The following is a 20,624-nucleotide window of genomic DNA, read 5'->3' as shown; positions in this document are numbered from 1 at the left end:
CGGAAAACCCGCTCTCCCTCCTTCGACAGCGACATCGGCTCGACCCCTCCCGGGCGGAGCACACAATAGGCGGCTGCTCCACGTTGTCGCGCAGCCCCTCGCCGCCCCGGTCCTGGGGGCTTGCGGGGTGGCGGGGCGCGAGAGTTCCCCAGCCCTCCTGTGGGCACTGCAGCCTCCGGGGCGGGAAAGGAGCGCTGGGGTAGAGCGCGCCGCACACTTGGAGACATTTCGTGTCGTTCCCCCCTCCCCGCCCCAAAATACACACAAACGAAAATGAAGCAACCAGACCTCCCCTCCCGGAGGCGGCTGCACCAGCAATATCAGCTGCGGGCGGAGCCCGAGCGGTTGCCACTTCCCCCCTCTTCCCTCGTGACCCTCGTTCCCCCTCCAATGCTCCCTCCCCCTCCACACGCCCTTCCTCGCCAGACACACCCTCCTCCTCGGGCTGCTCGCGCACGGAGCACGGGCTCTCTGGGGGAGGGAGCGGCCGCCGCCGTGGGGCCGGACGGCGAGCGAGCGAGGAAGGGAAGGAGGGAAAGAGGGAGGGGCAGCGGAGGGCGGGAGGGAGGAGCAGCGGGAGACGCGCCGCCGCCAAGCTGCGATGTGGCCGGCCGGCGTGTAAACACTTGGAGCAGCAGCGGCCGCGGCCGCCCCGGCCCGGGGCAGTGAGCAAGCCAGCCGAGACCTTCCCGCCGCTGCCATGGCCGAAGTGCGCAAATTCACCAAGCGGCTCAGCAAGCCCGGCACGGCGGCCGAGCTCCGACAGAGCGTGTCAGAGGCCGTGCGGGGCTCCGTAGTGCTGGTGAGTGGCCGGGGGACGGGGCGTCCTGGGGAACGCGCTCCGGGCGAGAGCAACTGGGTGGCTTCCCGCGCGCGCGCGCGTGGGGCCGGGACGGGGACGGCGGCGGCGGCGGCCGGCCGGTGCGCTCCGCGCTCTTTCTCCGTTTCAGTAAGTTTTCGCCCCGGCCGCCGCTCGCCGGGGTCCGAGTCCCAGGCGCCCGCTGACAGCGCCGCGGCTGCCCGGCTGCCCCGCACGGGCTGGACGCCGACGGGCCGTCGGGGGCTCGGAACTGGGGCCCCGGCCGGGGGTGTGAATTCGAGAACGGACCCCGCGCTGCCCTAGACCCGGCACAAAGAGCCGGCGACCCGGGCGCGACGAGATACAGAGTCCATGCTGCCCGCACCTGAGGCAGTCTAGGCGGAAGGATGCGATGTCCGTTTTGCACATACACGCACTCGCGCGCGCACACACACACACACACACACACACACACACCGTGTACACAAAAAAAGAACCCCACCCAAAAAGCCCCGGGCGCCCAAGCTCCGGCGGGCGGTGAGAACAGAGGAAGCACAGCGACTTCCTCCTGCTACTGGGGAGAGGGTGGTGATGGGTCTAAGAAGGGGTGCTGCTGCCGCCGCCGCCGCCGCTGCTGCCGCCGCCGCTGCTGCCGCCGCCGCCGCTGCTGCGGAGGGAGGGGGTTGGAGACAACGGGTTTCCGGGGCGTGTGGGCGCGGGGTCTGCAGCCGCAGGGCGAGGGTGTCCCCTGCGACCCGAGAGCGCTCCGGAGGCAGGAGATGGGGCCATGGGGGTTTGGGGGAAGACGGTGTGCGCCAGTCCAGGGATGGAGGACCTGGGCTCCGAGCCCCACCGCTCACGGCTGGGGGATGGGCATTGGAAAGCGCGCTGACCTCCTGGGAGCCTTTCCATCGCACCCTCAGCCTCATTCGGATTGTCTGACTCTGGAGCGCAGCGGAGGGTACTAACGAGCACTTTCCCCTTCTCCTGTTTTCAAGACACTCGTTGCCAATTTCCTGGATCAGTAGTCAAAACCTAAATAAGCAATCGGACTGGTTAATTAGCATTTGTTTTGTTGCTTTGGTTTTTTGTTTGTTCGTTTTTGTCTCTCTCCGTGCTCTCTACCTTACAGCGAGTCGTCTGCTGTGTTTAAATTTCACCATTAAGAGTGAGCTCTTTTTGTTAAAACAACTTATCATCGGAAGGGAACTTCACAGCTTTTCCTTGTAATTTTTCTGTTGATCTTGTAGAATCTGCGATAAAACCAACATTAAAGGGAGGCCAGGGGCCTGATCCCAACAGTGGAGAAAGTTGACATTAGTGGGAGTTCTGGAGGAGGATCAAAGGTAAAAATATGTACCTTTGAGATAAAGATCTGATCCCTAATAGCTACCACTGTGCAAAGCCAAATGACTTTAAAGAAATCTCTCTATCGTAGCTGGACGCTTGGAAGTTTAATCCTGCTGTTTAGCAGAGCTAAAAAGCCAGACCTTTAATGTTGTTTTAATGGACTTGGCCTATTGTGTGTCTCACTGATTTTAGAATGAGGTCCTGTTGGGGTTAGATTGGAACCTCGATTGTCATCACAGCCAGTTAAGAGAGGAAGGCAAGCTGTGGGTAGGGAATTTATACCAGGGCTCTCATCTCGGGTGATTGTTGACAAGTGATTCAGTCTCCCTAGCATAGGAAACGCTTTCCTAAATTCAGGAAGAAAGAAAACCTCGCTTAAGCAGGGCTGGCTGGCCCTCTACCACATCGTGTGAAGGGAGCCTGTGAATTGGACAGATGGTCTCAAGAGAATAAATGGGACTCAGCAAACCTCCGCTGGGATTTGACCGGCGTTTGACCTGCCACCCCCAGCAACGTAAAGTTGACAGTAGCATTCTTGTCCAGGGTTTTGGGTTTGAAACAGAATTGGGGGTAACACAGGTGCCTTCCTAACCATTGACTCTGACACAAAAAACTGTTAGTGGGAGGAGACTCTTCTGAGAGATACCGCCAACCTAGCTTACTTGGGACCAAGGCCACAGATGTTTTTTACCGGGCAAGGCACAGGAGTGATATTTATTTACTACTCTGGTATGTGGTCCACACCGAGATTTTGGGAGGTGGGGAGAACCGATTCTAGGAATCTAAATCTATATCTGTTGAGCCCCTGCAACGTGCAAGGCACAATCCTAGATGCCCTAAAATTATGAATGAGTGTGATGACTTTATCTTCATTTGTTTCTGTTAGTTCCAGCCGGGGTTGGGTCTGTGTGTATGTGTTTGTCAAGAGGACACCCAGATTATGTACATAAATCAGTTTTAGCTTATTCATAGCACCTTAGTGAATGCTGTTTTGAAGCAGTTCAGTCAATTAAGAGATAAGGAAAGAGTCTTAAATGGAGTGTACTCTCCTAAATGGCTCTCTTTCTTGGCCCCTGCTTTTCTGACACCAAGAGCTCGTTAACCAAAGTTAGCAAAGCCATGGGTGGCTGGAGAGCGAGTGGACCACATTGCAGCTGCCATCACAACGTCTGATTCTTTTCTGATTTAAGACCCAAAATGTTTATTAGGGACAGCTGAGGTAGGATTTACACTTGCTGCTGTCAACCCAGGACATTCAAGTTAGGGCTTCAATATGGAGTCGCATTTTCATTAGATTTCAATATGGAGTCATTCCTGCCGCAGAGCAAGCTTTCCTGTGGTGTATCTTTCACTAGAACTTGGAAAACCCACCAAGCTGAACAAATATACAGAATTTCCTGTTTAGGTGGTTTCTTTTTTAACAGTTATACCCTTTTCGGCATGTTGCTAACATCATTCAGTTTTGTTCACTATTTGAAAAATTCAGAAGGCCTGGGCTATATATAGCATGTAGTTGTGTATTCAAACCTTCATTCAGTTATCAGTACTTCCTCAAATCTATTAACTATATAATGAAGCAGATAGAGAAAGAGAGACCGTTTTGTTGCTGCATTTTTTTTTTAAAATGAAAGACAGTTTTAACCCAGGCAAAGGGATAATTACAGAATTAACCACTGGCAGAGATTTCTCAAGAGAGACTTGGGGAGGAATATTATAACCTGAGAGCGTCTGTGATTAACTGAGAAGTGTTTACATATATACACATTTTAAAATGCAGCGTTTCAGCGCTGTTTTTGTTATAGTTCAGGATGTAGCTCTTTGTGCCTCTGGGGGAACAAAGGCATTTGAGAAACCTGTTGTATTCTGGCTGCCCTCGGGAGGAGTCCTTGTGTCTGCCTGGGAGGGTCGCCTAGTAGGTGTTGACTTGCTCTGCTGAATTTACTTTCAATTCCTTGTGCGCCAAAGGATCAGGAAAGAGTTGCTAGATATTACGGGTTGTAGCCCCTTGAGGCAGGGCGATGCGCGCACGGTGCCCTGGCTGGCGCCTGGCCAGATGGCATATAACAAAGCCAGTGGAGGAAAGCTCTCCAAGAGCTGAGAATGGCTGAAAAGGGTCTGCAGCTGTTGCCACCCCCCCCCCCAGCACTACCACCTCTGCAAGGAGTGTTCCTTAGGTTTGCATTTAGGGAAGCCCTGAAAATGAATCAGCTCCCCTGCTCCCTCTTCCCAGGGGAATTTGTGGAAAGTACTTAATCGAGGACAAAACAACTTACACGGTAGAATAAAGCCAGTTGCAACGGGCTTTGCCCGTGAGTCTGCAGTTCAGAGACTTAGCTGGGCTCTGCATGCACTGACCCAGAGTGTGGGCGAGTAAGCATGAAATGGTCTTACTGCTCCCGTTGGCTCCTCCAGGTTTGGAGAAGGAAGGATCTGTCAGCCAGCCCAGTACAGAGGTTGCTGTGAAGCGGGAGAGGCCTCCTTGCCCAACCCTCTTTGAAGCACGAAGTAGTACTGGATAGAATTTGTTTTCCAAGCCGAGCACGTTAAACAAATTTATCATACAAACCTGTAAATAATTATGTCACTTACCCGTATCTTACGAACATTTCTTCACGTCAGTGATACGAATCTACATAATCGTGTTTAACGACTGCCAGAAGTTCCACTGTGGGTGGACCGTAGGTTAATCATCCTTTACTGTTTGATGTCTTGAGAAGTTCTAATTCTGAGGAGTTAGAAACATGAGCTCTCCAGTACAGTAGCTACTAGCCACCTGTGGCTATTTACGTTTGAATTCATTAAAAAACTAAAATTAGTTTAAAAACTTTAAAAATCAGCTCCTAAATTGCCCTTGCCACAGATGCTCAAGAACCACGTGTGCCTAGTGGCTGGCCCGCATAGGGCAGCCCAGAGACAGCATTTCCACCACTGCAGGAAGTTCTTCAGGACAGCTCTGGTATAAACATGAATTTGAATGAACATCTTTGAGCAGGCATTTTCAAACATGCTAGATTGTCCCTCTAGGATAAATTTCTAGCATCGGAATTGCTTTGCTCAAACATTAGACACATTTTTAGCATTAACATTTCCTTTAAACCTGCTGTTAAATTGCTCTGCAGAAAGTTATTGACATTTGCCCTTCCGTCACCAGAAAGTGTGAGTGTTCCTTTTGCCCCCTCCCATGGCAACACCGGTAATTAGTATTTTTTAACCTTTGCAATCTGGTAGGCAGTAAACGGCATATCACCGTTCTAATTTGCATTCCTCTCATTAGTCTTGAAGTTGACCAGGTTGGCATATGTTGATTAGCCATCTGTATTTCTTCTTTTGAGGATTTGAGTGAACCTTCGTACAGACTTATTTCCTGGTTTGTAATTCTCACACTAACCGTCTCTACCCCTAAGATTCTGTTTCGATAAGTCTGGGCTGGGGCCAGGCATGTGTATTTTTAAAAACAACCCAAGGTGACTTTGATGTGCACAGAAACGCAGATCTAGACCACTTGCCTACTCAAGGCAGGAATGTCCCCCGTACAGGCCCTGACAAACGTTGCCTAGCTTCTCCTTAAAGGCTCTCCGCCCGTTAGAGGGCTGGGTTAGAAACGGCTCTTGCGCTGAAATTTGCTCTCTGTAAGTTCCACCACTAGGCTAGGCCTCGCTCTGCCATTTGGAGCCGCACAGAAGATGTTTGCTTCCTCTTTCACATGGCAACCCTTCAAATATTTGGAGACAGCCACTGTGGCATTTTAAAATGCACTCTTCCCAAAGCCAAAGAGCCTTCATTTCTTTCCTTCCTTCCTCATGTGACTTGGTTTCGAGATGCTTCACCATCACGATCATCTTGTTTGGGCTCCTTTCCAAGGTTTCAGTGTCCTCCTTAAAATGTGGGAGCCAGAGCCCAGGCTCAAGAGTCAGGCCTGGGCTTGACTCTGCCCTCTGTCCCCGGCTTGCATTGTGAACCGAAGCGAGTAGCGAGATCTTGTTTTCCTCATCTGTGAAATGGGGATAATAAATAGTTGTACTGACCTTGTGGAGTTCTCGTGGGGGTCGAAGAAGGTAATATTTGGAAAGCGTCTGATGTATAAGTGATTCATAAAAGTTTAGGAGAGATCTAGTAAAAAAAAAAGCATTCTAGAAGGGTCTATCACAGATTACAGTGAAGAAGGGGGCAATATTTCATACCCATTCTGAATATGAACCAAGAAGGCAGGGGCTGTGTGTTCCTGTCTATTCCCAGTGCCTCTCACAGCGGGAAACACATGGAAACAATATATAGGATGGACCAGGTGTTGGGTGCCTGGAGACCAGGTAACTGGGTGAAATATAGCTGCATGGTTCTGGAGAGGGACAGCAGTGGCTTAGCTGAGGCAGTGACAATGGAGATAAGGCGGAAGAAGTAGGAGAAGTGATAAAAGCAGCAGGATTTAGTGATCCTTGAAGGGGGAGTAGAGGGGGGAAGGAAGAAGTGGGAGGAAGGGGGGGGAGGTGGAGTCAAGATGATTGAGGTTGTCAGCCCAGGTGACCAGGAGGGTCAGTGTGTTCCACGAGAGGGGAAGGGAGAAGCAAATGAGCGGCCTCTTCTAGAGAGGGTCGTCAGGGCAAAGCCATTTTACAGTTAAGGCGGTGGAGAGAACATCCTGGGGAAAGGCTGAGCCTCTAGTGTTGTGTTTTGGCAAAAGACTAGGGTTCTCGAGGGCAGAGAAGAAAGTGTTCCAGATGGGATCAGGAAGGGGCGGAAGAGCCAGGGCTGAGCAGCCGGGCAGGGGAGGCGAGATTAGCTGATTGAAGAGCTTTGCACCTTTGGGGGTTGTTAGGGAAGTGGGAGGCAGGGCGGGGCGGGGGGGCTGAGGAACGGCCTCCCCAGGCAGGCTTCATGGGAAGTTAGGTCACCCCCTGGGCAGCTTCCCGTCCCAGGGTTCAGCCTGACCAGCCTCCTTCCCCAGGTGCCTGAAGAGGCTGGCTAGCGTGTTTCCTGCCCTTGAGGGACTCACAAGCCTGGAAGGGAGATGGGATGTATGCAGATGAGTGAAATAGAGACGATGGAAGCGGCAGGAGTCTAGTGATTGGTGCTGCTTCTATCTTCAGTTAGTTACATCATTTCTGCCCGGCCGCCGCCCCCTCATGGTCTTTTTTGTGGTCCTTAACGTTTTTTCAAGACGTTGGTCCTTTCTGGGTTCAACAATGTTAAGTGAGGCCTTTGGCATTTCCCTCATTTACTGGGCTACAGAGACCTTTTTTTTTTTTTTTTTTATGGGAATGGGGAAAGTAAATGGCAGCGCCTGACACTGAGAAATTCACATCCAGTGTACATGTGTAACTCCCCTTGACATTCCTTGACCTGACGTCTGTGGGCTGCCGGAGCGGAGCGCTTGCTGCCTTCCCAGACCCCACCTCGGGAGCCGCCCCGCCCCCCAGGCTTGTTTGCGGGAATTCCGTTCAGAGGAGTCATTCACCTCCCTGCTTTTGCTTTCTTCTGAGACATAAAATGATCAGTAGGCATGTTGAAAAATTATTAGTTTTTTTGTTTGTTTTCTTTTCTTCCTTTTTTTTTTTTTTTTTTTTAAACACAGAGGGAAGGCCAGAAACCACAGGCGGGAGAAAGCACGAGAGCTGTTTCCCCTTTTCTGTAAATCCTAATGGTAGTTTTATGATACATCTCTGTTTGGGATTTAGATATCTTAGTTTCTTTTCGCTTTTGTCAGGAGTGCAGAGGGGTTCATGGGTAACATTGACCTGTCGCTTATATCAACCCAGAGCCAGATGCCTTTCCGATTCTTGCAGGGCCACACCCTGGAGGCTCCCAGAGCAGGAACTGGGGCAAAGGGACAGTCTCATTCAGCTCCGTTGTCTGTGACTCGTGCCTAGTAGAGCACACTAGGCTCTGGAAACTCACTGCCCGGGTTCAAAGTCCAGCTCAGCTGCTTACTAACTTGGGTGACCTTGGGCCAGTTATTTCACCTTCTGTGCCTCGATAACCCTCTGGTGGGTTTGGGTTTGCGGAAAGGCTTCCATGAGTTGCATGCAAAGCACTGGGGTCCGGGGCTTGGCACGTGGAAGGCACTGGACAACTGTTGGCTCGCACGCTTATTCCCGGGCTTGATGGTGTGCAGAAGTCTTTTGTGTATGTGTGACACATCAACCAACAAAAGTAGACGGGTAGAAGGGAAGCAGGTACCCTTGCTTTTTTATTTCCCTGCTGCAGATCATGCCCCAAAGGGTGAGCCCCATACATGGCTGAGCCGAGAATCATACCCTTCTTGGCAGACTAAGCTGGCTGCCCATGAGGTCCTGGGAGCAGCCATTCCCAGGCGGACCGGATCATATCGAAGAGCCCAGTGGATGTGAGCTAGGGCTCTGGGTCTTTGGCAGTTCTTGCCTTCAGACTAGTCAGATGAGTGGGTGGGAAGACTGGTCGTCTAGTGGGGAGGAACACCCCATCCTGTGCCCGGGAGGAGGTCCTCTGGTCTGAGGAACTTACGACAGTCTGTTCAGCGCGGTTTCTCCAAAAGCATGGATAGAGGACCATTGGGCTCTGTATGGAAGACTAGAACTTGAACGCTCTTTCCTTTCCCTCTCAAAACTTTATTGACATGCCTTTTACTCATTAATCCTTACTTTAAAAAGAATCAAATGACCGTTGACATTCAAGTGCCCTTTTAAAGATGTATTTTGGAAACATGTATTTTAGTGGGAACATTTTAAGCTTACAGGTCTTCTAAGAAATCAATATACTTTTCTGCCCAGCTATCCTGGTTTTGTGGTAGCAGGATGAGTCCAATTAGGAATAGTACGTGCAGGTTTCCAGCGTAGTCAATACCGTGGAAAATACGCCAACTGTTCCAGGGACATGAGGTTGACCTACTATCTACGCACAGCGTCACACAATCACGCCAAAATTTGCTATTAATGATTTCCTGCCATTCTTTACCACCTTATTTTTATTGCTCATCGAGTTTGTCGTTGACAGGAAGTTGTATTTTGGCCTTTCTCGACAGCTTAACGTTGGACTGTGTATGTTTCAAGCTGCAGAGAAATGTTTGAAGGTATTCTGATACTTCAGCTCTCCCCTCCCGTTGCTTTCCGTAGTGACTAAAAGATTTGACTGGGTGAGATTTAACTAAGAAGTCAAATGTTCTTCTAAGCCTCTGAGACAGAACATCTTTATTTGAAGTGCTTCAGCGAAGTGTGTCAGGAGGCTGGGGAATGCCTTTGTACGAAATAGTTGATGTATTAGACCTTGTATTTTTATAGCCCCGATCTTATGATGAGTCAAAAATGCTGTTATGCCTCTGACCTCGCATGTTCTTCCAGGTCACTGTGAAACATATCCTGCATTGTCATCACCTGTCTCCCTTCAGTGGGGAAACAGAGGCATGGTTTCAAGTGAGGCAAGGCTGTAGGCCACCCAGGTTTGCTAAGTGACAGAACAGGTAATGAACTCCGGGTGTCTCAATTTCTTTGGCATAATCAGGTAAAGAAGCACTAGCTCCTGGGCCAGATTCCACAATAGAAAGGGTGGAGGAAGCTCTCTTTGTGTGGTTTTGGTGATGATCTCCTCCTGTTGGGAAACAGTGTTTATTTCTGAACAAGCTTAGGTCTCTGTAGTGGGAAAGTAGGAGGTGAGGACAGAAAAAAAAAAATGAAGAGGGGTGGGGTTGTTATTGAGAAATGTGGGCAAGATCCGTATAGATTTTTCCTTGCCAAAGTCAGCCTAAGGACTTTGAGAACTGTTTGCAATTGGCCGCCCTTCCTTTCTTTGCTATTTGACAAGCTATATGGGGGAAAAAATTCTCCAGGACACTGGCTGTGCCAAGGTACCTGGGATCATTTTCAGGGAACTGTTTTTATGATTTTTTTTCAAGCAGGTTAGTGCCGTCCAAAAATAACAACATATATATTTCTCTCCATGCCTTTTATATTAGCCGTGTAGCTTTCCCACTTGAGAAACTGCCAACTTTATGTCTTACAGAACCTGTTGTCAATGTTCATGGCGTGAGTGGAACAGTGTGGTTGGCAAAACCAGTTTATTTTCATAGGTTAACAAGTTCCGAAGGCTTCGGCCCATTAAATGGTTTCCTAGAGACCAGGAGGAGGGAATACCACATCCTGAGTTGCCTAACTTACCACCAAGAAAGCACTTAAATCCGGGAGGGCTCTCAATGAACTGTTGGCGAAAATTGAACAAAATGGTTATTTGAAAGCTCATAGGCGCCCGCAGCTCTCCTTCTGGCCAGAAGAGTGTTTAGATCATGCTCTATTGCTTGTGGAGCAAAGAAGGTTCTCCCTGCTAACCTGACCCCAAGGGAGGATCGCTCCTCCACTGCTAGTGACCTGTGTGACTGCTTACAGAGGAGCTCTGCCTCTGTCTTCGCCTTCCAAACGAAGTGAAACGGGGTCTGGCAGAATTCTCACCGGGAGAGCCGGAGGAGAATTCCATAGGGCTTTGTTGTCGCCTCAGTTCTGCGATGGAGGCCCAGCTCCCTCCCCCTGCTTCCTCTGTGTGGAGTGGACTCGGATGTCCCCTGCCAGCCCGGCACCGCCCCAGGCCCAGAGACTAGTCAGGGCCTAAGCAAGGGGGCATCAGAAGACTCGTATTCAGAGCTGCGGATCTGGGCCTTAAGTCCCCTAGGCTACTGGTTCCGCCCGGTCTGTAAAATCCATTTCCGGTCACTGGGTTTTATCTTCTTTCTCGTCCCCACCCCCTACCCCATATCTAACCCTCTGCCTCGGTTTGCCGGCCAATTGAGCAGCCCCTCTAGGAGAGTTCTCGTCTTGTTGCCGGTCCCGAGGAGGACTGTCCTACACTCACCATGACTGCACAATAGCTTGAGCTTAGCACGCTGGGTGTCTGCTTAGAGAACTCAGAAAAGGCAGAGTACTTGAGATGAGGAGTCCCAGCAGTGACCCTGCTGAGAGTTGCACTAGATGCATGGCCTGTTAGTTTCCTATGGCCGCTACAACACATTGCCGCAAACTTAGTGTCTCAAAACAATACAGATTTACTAAACTCACAGTTCTGGAGGTTGGAAGTCTGAAACGGTTTTAAGTGGGCTAACGCCAAGGTGTCTGTAAGTCCTCACTCCCTCCCAGAAGCTCTAGGGGAGAATCTGTTACCGTGCATTTTACAGCTTCTAGAGGCTGCCTGCATTCCTTGGCTTGTGGCCCCTTCCTCCATCTTCAAGCCAGCAATGTCTGGTCAAGTCTTTCTCACATCGTATCATACTGATACTGCTTATGTCATCACATCTCCTTCTCTGATTCTGACTCTTCTGCCTGCCTTCTTTCCTTCCTCCCTCCCTCACTTAGAAGGACTCTTATGATTGATTACCTTGGTCCCACCAGGATAATTAGTTAGGATAATCTCTCCATCTCAAAATCCTTAACTTGATTACATCTGCAAAATCCCTTTGCTATGTAATATAACGTAGTCACAAATTCCAGGGATTAAGAAGCGGACAGCTTTGGGAAACCATTGCTGGAGGTTGAGGAATGGTGGAATTCTAGGGTCACATGGGTTTCCAGCATGGATACTGACCTTGTGGTGGAGGAGGAACACGGGGCTGATAGACGGGCAAACTGTGAGCCAGGTGCAAAAGCCTTCGCAGAATAAGAATGAGAAAGCACAAACCCTTTTGAGAATTTTGGCTGAAAGAAAGCAATATAGGTTTGCAGTCTGCAATTTCAATTTGGATGTTTTCTTAAATTCTTCATGATTAAAAAAAATTTTTCCCACACAAAAGTCCCTCAGTCTGGAGTTCTTGTAAGTGGGCACTGCTTTCAGACTTGAGGTGTTTCAAGATACAAGCTGGCCAGACACTTGGCAGGCACTTAGCCAGTTCAGGCCTATGGAATTTTCCACCCTCAGCTAAAGAGTAAAGAGGTAAGGGGGTGGGTGTGTGTATTGAAAAGAGAAAAGGATGGTTTCACATCAGGGAGGATAACTCTTTGGCTGACAAGCCCCAAGACACCTCTCATGTGTCCTGTGTGAGAGACACTTCACCCATCCTGAAGGTCAGGTTAGACTGGGCATGGCCCTCCTGCATTTTCAAGGTAATTGGCAGAGCCTTTCCCAGAAATGGGTTTCTAAAACACATGATTCAAGAAGCAGAGAGAAGGACTGGAAAAGCTCTCTGATTCCTTCAGTCTTCACGATGTTTTCAATTGAGAGAAAAATCGAAACTTCCTGTCTCATTCACCAAGTCCAGTCACTGCCATCTTAGAGACACACACCACAAAAGCTTGCTGGCTGATCACATTTGCACCAGCCCTCCTCACGCTGGCCATGACAATATCCATGATAAGCTGATGGCACAGAGCCTACTGCCCTGAAGAAGCACTCTATCATCGATGTGGGTTGCATTTTCTATTTTTACATCACTTCTAATTGGCCATGGCTATATTTCTCCGAGGCCAGGCGTATCTTTTTCCAGACCTTTGGATAATTGGCTGAAATGTACTGAAAAACATTTTGTAAAAGGTTGGGAAACCCCCAGATTTTGTTTAAAAATCTGTACCGACAAAATATACATTAACCATCTTCACTGTCTCCTGTTCCAGTCTTCCTTTCTTTTCTCCTCAACAGGAAAATAGTTCCAATTCTCCTTATAAGCCAACTCAGTTAAAAAAATTCAGATGTTTGCAGTGGAATTATCTTAAAATTTTTTCTAATGTATTTAGATACTACTAATCTCTAGGATGTGAAAAGGTATTAACTGTAATCCTATTTAAATCTTCTTTAGAAACTGATGTTCATTTTCTTTATGTTATAGGCTCTTGCCCTTCAACCTGGCTTATTTTGTTATAGTTTATTTCATATTATTTTACTGAGTTACTGCTTTCTGGTTTGAGGTTTTTCCTTTTTCACTGGCCCTCATCTGAACTTCATGGCGTAGGGATAGTAGGCATTGGATCAGTGACCTTCGTGACAGAGTTGATGCCTCAGGACTCTGGAATATCTGGGAGTGTGGTGTGTACCAGAAGAAACTAGAAAGCAAATGTGTTTGAGAGTGAGCTAGGGGAGAGAGAGAGAGAGAGAGAGGGAGAGAGAGAGAGAGAGAGAGAGAGAGAGAGGGAGAGAGAGAGAGAGAGAGAGAGAGAGAGAGAGAGAGAGAGAGAGAGATGGGAGGGAGATAGTAAGCTGTCTTAGCTGAAGGAAAAGAGAAATACGTTCCTTCTGGTCATGCTAAAATCCCAAGGGAAATGCTTTTAGAACTGTTGCTTGAATTGAAGCAGAGAATCTATTTCTACTGATTTTAATACATGGGATCTACTTAGGGCAAGGATGGGGGTGGGGTGGGGGAAGGGAAGACAAGGACTTAATCTGAGGAAACTAAAGGATAAAAATAAGTTAAGATGGAAGGAAGGGATTTTTCCCCCTCATTATAATAGACCAAGAGACCAGAGATGAAAATATTAACAATGTTTAATGAGGGGAGCAGTATAGTTTTAGATTCAGACAGGAAGAAATCCACCCCTGTAGAAATTGTGCAAGGTAAGTGGAACAGTTTTGTGTGGGGTGGTGCACCCTGTCAACTCGCGTAATTCAAGACCCCAAATTAATTAGTTAAGGAATGTGGAGGACACTTCTATGTAGTTCTCCACCGTATGTGTTAGTTGGAACCTAATTCTCCGACTTGGGGGTTTAAGACTTGGGACCACCGGAAACCTGTAGAGGCCAGATTCCTTTCGGGAGTCAAGGGTTGGCTGGCCCTCACTTCCTCCATCTTCCGGTAGAAGAAGGGCAACAGTTCACACCTATTCCAGATCCGTATTTCTCAAGGCAGCAAACCCTGCTAGACAGGAATGGGGGCCATGGAGGCTGCCCCTCCGAGGCCTTGAGACCTGCTCTGAGCGAGGCGCCCACTGGGGCAGGGTTCCTTTAGCTGACTTCGCGCTCTCCCGACCAAATTTCTTTCTTTCTCTTTCCACCTTCCACTGACCCCTGACTGTTCTCCCCTCATTCTGATCTTTCAACTGCTGCTCCTGGTGGCCCTCACCTCTCTGCACTGTGACCTTCCAGGAAAAGCTTCTACATATTTGTGCTGTGGAAACTTCCTTCCACGGTGGGCACTCTCTCACTCACCCCTTCTCATCTTTTTCTCACCTCTTCCTTCCCTCTCTCCTCTGTGTTTGGTCATAAAGTGTTCTCTGGGGGACAGGGCCGTCACTGTGTTTATTGTTTTTAACCTTTTCTTTAGACAAGGATGGAAAATTCCAGAGGCCTGAGCTAGTGATGGCTGGGTGCCTTTTCTGGAAATCCAATGGCCTGGATGCTAAGGGAATGTTGTGGAGCTACACATCTGGCAAGGTTGTCCCCTAAAATGTCCTGGCTTTGTATTTAGTTCCAACTAAGAGAAGCGGAGATTCTGTCTGCGGAAGTATGGAATAAGAATGAAGAGTTTAAGAAATGATATAATTACCACTCCAGAGCCCAGTATACATCACTTTGTGTGTGTGTGTGTGTGTGTGTGTGTGTGTGTGTGTGTGTGTGTGTGTGTGTGTGTGTGTGTGTCTTTGCTGGGTTTTATTGGGAAAGAGTGGCCTTTGGCTTAGTAGACCTTTCAAAAGTGAAACCTTCCTCATGAGAGACAAGCAAAGTTCCTGCGGCTCAATTTAATGGAGGATTTTGCTTTCTTGGGGTGATGAGTTGGCAGAGGCCGTGCACATTTCAGAGCAACCAGGGACATTTCAGAGGGTCTCCTGGGGGGCACGAGCGTCCTCCCAGTTGACACCAGGTGGAATGGAATAGGTCTACCTCACTGTCACGGTTCTTGCCCCACCCTGGAGAAATCATTTAGGCACAGTCTTGTCCACATGTCCCTAGGGGTATGACATATCAGAGTGGACCATCTTGACAGTAAGCAAAGCAGTTATTGTCTTGAAATAGCTAGGAACTGACCCACCATTCTGCTGCCTCTCAGGAAAGGATGAGGGAAAATCACAAAATCCCCAAACCCATAAAAATACCAATTCTATCTGCACTGGCTCCACATTACTGGAAATGAGCACCCAGATTTCCTAGCAGGCCTTCCTGTTCCTTCCTGTCCACCAGGAAGGCCCATCCCATTTTTGAATTCTCTTCTCCCACCACATTCCTTCCTGTCACCTGTACTCTAGCTGTGGTGGACCATTACTGCTCCCCAAACACACTCTAAACTTTCTCATCTCCATGCCTTCGCACGTGCTGACTCCTCTTCCTAGAATGCCCTTCCAGCCCCTTCCCTGCTAAAGGGAACCCTATCTGTCCTGCAGGGCTTAGGTCAAATGGCCATCCCTCCCCGCCCCCCACATTTGGAGCAAGTTGCTCCTTCTATAGGCCCATAGCCTCCTGCTACTTGTATTGCTTTCCTGTGACTGTCATAAAAAATGACCACCAACTCGGTGGCTTAAAAGCCACGAATTGATTCTCTTATAGTTCTGGAGGCCGGATGTCCAAAATCAGTATCAGTGGGCCACATTCCCTCTGGAGAATTTAGGGCAAGTTCCGTTCCTTGCCTCTCTCAGCTCTGGTCGCTGCCAGCATTCCCTGGCTTGTGGCTGCATCACTCTAGTCTCTGCCTCTGTGAGTCGCATGGCCCGCTATTTGGTCGTGTCAAATCTCCCTCTGCCTTTTTCTTATAAGGACATATGTGATGGCGTTTAGGGCCCACTTCGATAATCCAGGATGATCTCTTCATCTTGAGACCCTTATGAACTCGATCACATGTTAAAGACCCTTTTGCCATAAGGTATCATTTGCAGGTTCCAGGCATTAGGATGGGGACATATCTTGGCGGGGGGCATTTTTCAGCCTACCATTCCAGTTCTCCAGTTTTACAGAGGATTGATTTCATTCTGCCTCAGAACTATGGTTGACAACTTCTCTCATCCATTAGCACGTAAATGCCTTACGGAGTGGGCAGGAGAGTAGAAGGAGCTAATGCGTAGGCATCAGAGTGCCAGAAAGGCCCAGTGATTCCACTGACCCTCTCTGTCACCTTGGACAGGCTATTTAACTTTGTGGAACCTCCTTGTGCTCATTTGTAAAATGGAGCTAATATCAACCTCAGTGGGCCTTGCCAAGTGGTTTATAATAGCGAAACAACAACCGCCCCCCTCCCCAAGCTTAAACAACCCGAATGTTCAAAAGTAAGGGATTGGGAAAAATGTACATCCATACACCAGAAAACCATGCAGTCATTAAAATGACATCTGTATTAATTATTGGCATGGGGAAAAGTTTAGGTTATGAAACACCATGCAAAGTATGATCATGTTTTTGTAAAATAATGCTTATGTGATATATGTGACTTTAGTTACTTAACTACCCTCTGCCTCAGTTTTCCCATCTGTAAAATGGAGATGACGCTAGATACTACCGACTTCACAAGGTTGATGTAAGGACTGAGTAAAGTAATACAGTAATACACTTAGAATAATGCCTGGAACATAGGAAGTGCTGAATAAATGTTAGCTGTTAGTATTATTGTTATATTCAAAGAAAACATTCTCAAAGGGAATGCCTGTGTTTATAATATATGTGAGTGTATAGAATATTAACAGTGCGTGTCTCTGGGTGGTGGGATTATGAGTACATTTTATTCTTGCTTTACATTTTCCGTTTTTAAAATGTATTATTTCTGTAATCAGAAAAAGTAGAATTCAGAAAAAGCGCCACACTTACTTTTCAGGCTTGCTATATTTCTCTGATATATATGAATGCATATGTATGTGACATATAGTATCTATACAGTAATTAGCCTGGTGCTGTTATTATTAAAATAATTTCTCCTATAATCCTGCAGCTCCTTGCCCGTTGCTTTGCATGTCTCACATTCTCTGTGTCTTGAATCAATAAAATGAGGATGGCCTAGAAATTAGAGACTTCAATTCCCATTTGCTTTTCATTCCTATCTGCTGAAGTATTCCTCCAATTTTGATCATAATGGGTTCTCTATAAAGTGAAGTTTCAAAGGGTTTATGTATATATATATACACTCACACACAGTATATGTACCTGTATGTCTACATCTATGTTTCATATTACCTTCACAGTTTTTGAGAGGTGGAAATGCCTACCCTGAAGTTTCTGAAATGTAAATTAAAATTGGTCTCATCTTTCTTGCATGTGTCTTAGGTTGTTGATACTGTAGTCATCCTTTGCTGCCATTAATATGATCAGTCACAAGAGGGACTTAAATTTCAAGTATAGCTAATTAATAGGTGATATGCATCGATATTGCAAGGATTTCTGGTTGCCATTTTCCTGAGTTCGAAATTGCTTATCTTTGTTCTTTTATTTAAAAATAATCTTAGATTTTTTGTGGATTTAAAACAAATGGATGGGAGAATTATGGATGAATTAGGAATTAAGGATGAAATGGAAGGTCTTGCCTCTGACATTTCAGATAATTAGATTATGCTGCAGATCTTGGTAAGCAGGGTCTCTTTTCCCCTCTGTACTGTGTGCCCTTTTTTTTCCCCATCAGCATGTACATCCTTGAGTTCATTTCTTTTTCGTTGCCTTTGTCCTTCTGTCTTGTCTTTTCCCCACCACATTTCTTCCTCCGTTTTCTCTCCAGCACCCACTCTCATTATAATATAAAACTGATATATGAAAATTGATCTGTTGTATTTAAACTGAGGTTTTTGTTTGTTTGTTTGTTTGTTTGTTTTTGCGGTACGCAGGCCTCTCACTGTTGTGGCTTCTCCCATTGCGGAGCACAGGCTCCGGACGTGCAGGCTCAGCGACCATGGCTCACGGGCCCAGCCGCTCCACGGCACGTGGGATCCTCCTGGACCGGGGCACGAACCCGTGTCCCCTGCATCGGCAGGCGGACTCTCAACCACTGCACCACCAGGGAAGCCCTAAACTGAGTTTTGAATATTTTCTCTTCGTAACTTAAAAAGCAGCAGAGAGGGAGGCATGAATAGGGCGAACACAGAGGAATTTTAAAGCAGTGAAACTATTCTGTATGATACTCTGATGGGAGATACGTGTTATTATATATTTGTCAAAATCCACAGAAGGTACAACACCAAGAGTGAACCCTAGCGTAAGCTCTGGACTTCGGGTGATTAAGAGGGTCAGTGATGGTTCATCGCTTGTAACAAATGTATCTCTGTGATGGGGGATGTTGATATGGGGGAGGCTGTGCTGTGCACGTGGGCGGGGGTACATGGGAACTGAACTCTGTACTTTCTTTTTTATTTTTTAAAATTAATTAATTTTTGGCTGTATTGGGTCTTCGTTGCTGCAGGCGGGCTTTCTCTAGTTGCGGTGAGCGGGGGCTACTCTTCGTTGCGGTGCGAGGGCTTCTCATTGCGGTGGCTCCTCTTGTTGGAGAGCACGGGCTTCAGTAGTTGTGGCTGATGGGCTCTAGAGTGCAGCCTCAGTAGTTGTGGTGCACAGGCTTAGTTGCTCTGCAGCATGTGGGATCTGCCCGGACCAGGGCTTGAACCCATGTCCCCTGCATTGGCAGGTGGGTTCTTAACCACTGCGCCACCAGGGAAGCCCTCTCTGTACTTTCAATTTGGCTGTGAACCTAAAACTGATTGAAAAATTACAGTCTATTTAAAAAAAAATACTATGCATGAAATATTTCATGTTTGGAAAAAAAATAAACTGAAACGTAGTTCTTTTGTGCTTATGTGGACCTTTACTTGTTTTGCCTGTTAATGGTGCTATTTTTTTTTTCCCATCCCTGGTAGTTTGGAAGGTGGCATTCCCAGCTTTCTTGCCAACTTGTTTGGCATAATTATGAGGACTAACAAATGTGGATTGAAGACTTTGGGTCAAGAGTGCTAGGTAAAAAGCAAAGCGATTTTATTGTTAGAGTGGGGGAATTGTGAGTCAGAAATTGTAAGGTCAACTCCTCACTGTACGACGTTGGAGGCAATGAAATGGGTATAAGAACTACTGAAATCATGGTGAAGAGGTACCTGTAATTAAATTCAGCCTTTGGTACAGCTGTGTTCGCTCAATGAAGCCCATGTGCAAATCCAGTCATTCAGCATACATTAGGGGAATCTGATTTTTGAATAAATTTGATTGGGACCCTTTGGCAAAGCAAAGAATCCTTTTGTAATGCAAATGGACACCCGCTAATTTATGTCTTTTGTAAGGTAGGATTTAATGCTTTAAGCTTATACAATTCCTGTGCCATTTAAAATCAGATTGTTTTGGTGCCCCCGAGAGAAGAATTGCTCTGGGAACTTGCATTAACTCCTTCAGCCCTGAGGAAACCATTCAGTAAATTATTGTTTCTGGGAACTAAATAATACCCGTGTCACCTGAAAGATTTAAAATAGCCTTTGTAAGTGGCTCCTTAGTCTCTGAAAGAACATGACTCATTCCTTCATTGTAACCTGAAAGAAATCCAAGTGTCAGAAGACACTGGGAAATGGACTTAAGTTATACTTCTAAACATCGATACTAGAGGTTTTAAATGTTAGGAAACCAATATGATGTGGGTTAAAAGTTGATGGCTGGAGCCACTATATTAGGATGTGGCTGAAAGGGCAAGGGGTGGATGGAGAGTCCTTTCTAGAATATTCCTTGGGGAATTCTTGCTGGTGGCATTAAGAGTCTTGCGTGCTAGCTGAATTCGATATACCATGGGTTGTCTTATTCTTTTGCCCAGGGAGCCCACCTTGACCGCCTGCGTTTCTGACCGCCCCATGTTTATACATGGCTCCGTAACGTTCCTTCTGCCAGCTTTACTTGGGGTTACTTCCCCCTCAAGCAGCCTTTGGATCCTTCTTCTGCACATGACCAGTGAAAGGAAACTAAGTGTATTAGAACAAGTCTTGTGTTAGTGCTGGGAGATAGATTGCATTCCCATACCTCTTAAAACCCATGTTCTTGACAATGTAAATTGGGGCTGTGGAGGGTGAGATTGTCCAAGTCTGGGTCAGCCATTGCCTTTCACTGACCTCAGTGGTGCTGCTTAATGGAAAGATATGATCAGGGTTCACCCTATGGAATCATTGCTTAATATTGTAGATGACTCATTGGAACTAGTGTGTTAGAAAATCACTTCCAGATGTGTCACGGAAACTTTTCCAAAAGGGAGAACTAAACTCTGGAAAACTGCGTTGGTTTTCTTTTTTCTTTTTATGCTCTTAGCGCCAGAATCAAATCTTCCCGTAGAGGGTGAGTCAACATATATTTGGAGTTCTAAGTAGTATGATCCTGTTCACTTACTGTGAGACTGGCACCCATCTTCTCTCAGTGATGAATGGTCTGGAAGCCTTACCTAGTCCCTCCGGCGCTGGCCTCATTCTTTATCGTTATCAGCAGACATCTATGGAGCATTCCTATGTGAAGGCTCGTTGCTAGGTCCTGTGAAGGGTGGAAGAAATAACTAGTTGAAGAGCAGTAGAAGTACGGGTGATACAGCAGTCTGACTGAGAATGTGAGCTCTGGTGTCAGCGTCTGAGTTGAAACGCCACTCTGGTTGGAGAGTGTTGAGAAAGTTACTGAACTTTCTAAATAA

The 20,624-nt window shown here is 47.3% G+C and overlaps 1 protein-coding gene across 1 annotated transcript in view; it reads left to right on the top strand.

Annotated features, from left to right (window-relative positions):
* The first annotated feature begins 612 nt into the window (after window positions 1–612).
* Window positions 613–20,624, top strand: part of DOCK11 (dedicator of cytokinesis 11) — a 194,505-nt gene continuing 174,493 nt past the window's right edge. The window contains exon 1 of the mRNA XM_060138818.1: window positions 613–802. Coding sequence (XP_059994801.1) covers window positions 701–802 — 102 coding nt within the window. The 5' untranslated portion in view covers window positions 613–700. The remainder of the gene's footprint in view (window positions 803–20,624) is intronic.

The sequence above is a fragment of the Lagenorhynchus albirostris genome, chromosome X (assembly GCF_949774975.1).
Source record: "Lagenorhynchus albirostris chromosome X, mLagAlb1.1, whole genome shotgun sequence".
NCBI classification, from domain to species: domain Eukaryota; kingdom Metazoa; phylum Chordata; class Mammalia; order Artiodactyla; family Delphinidae; genus Lagenorhynchus; species Lagenorhynchus albirostris.
This window is presented reverse-complemented; position numbering and strand designations above follow the sequence as displayed.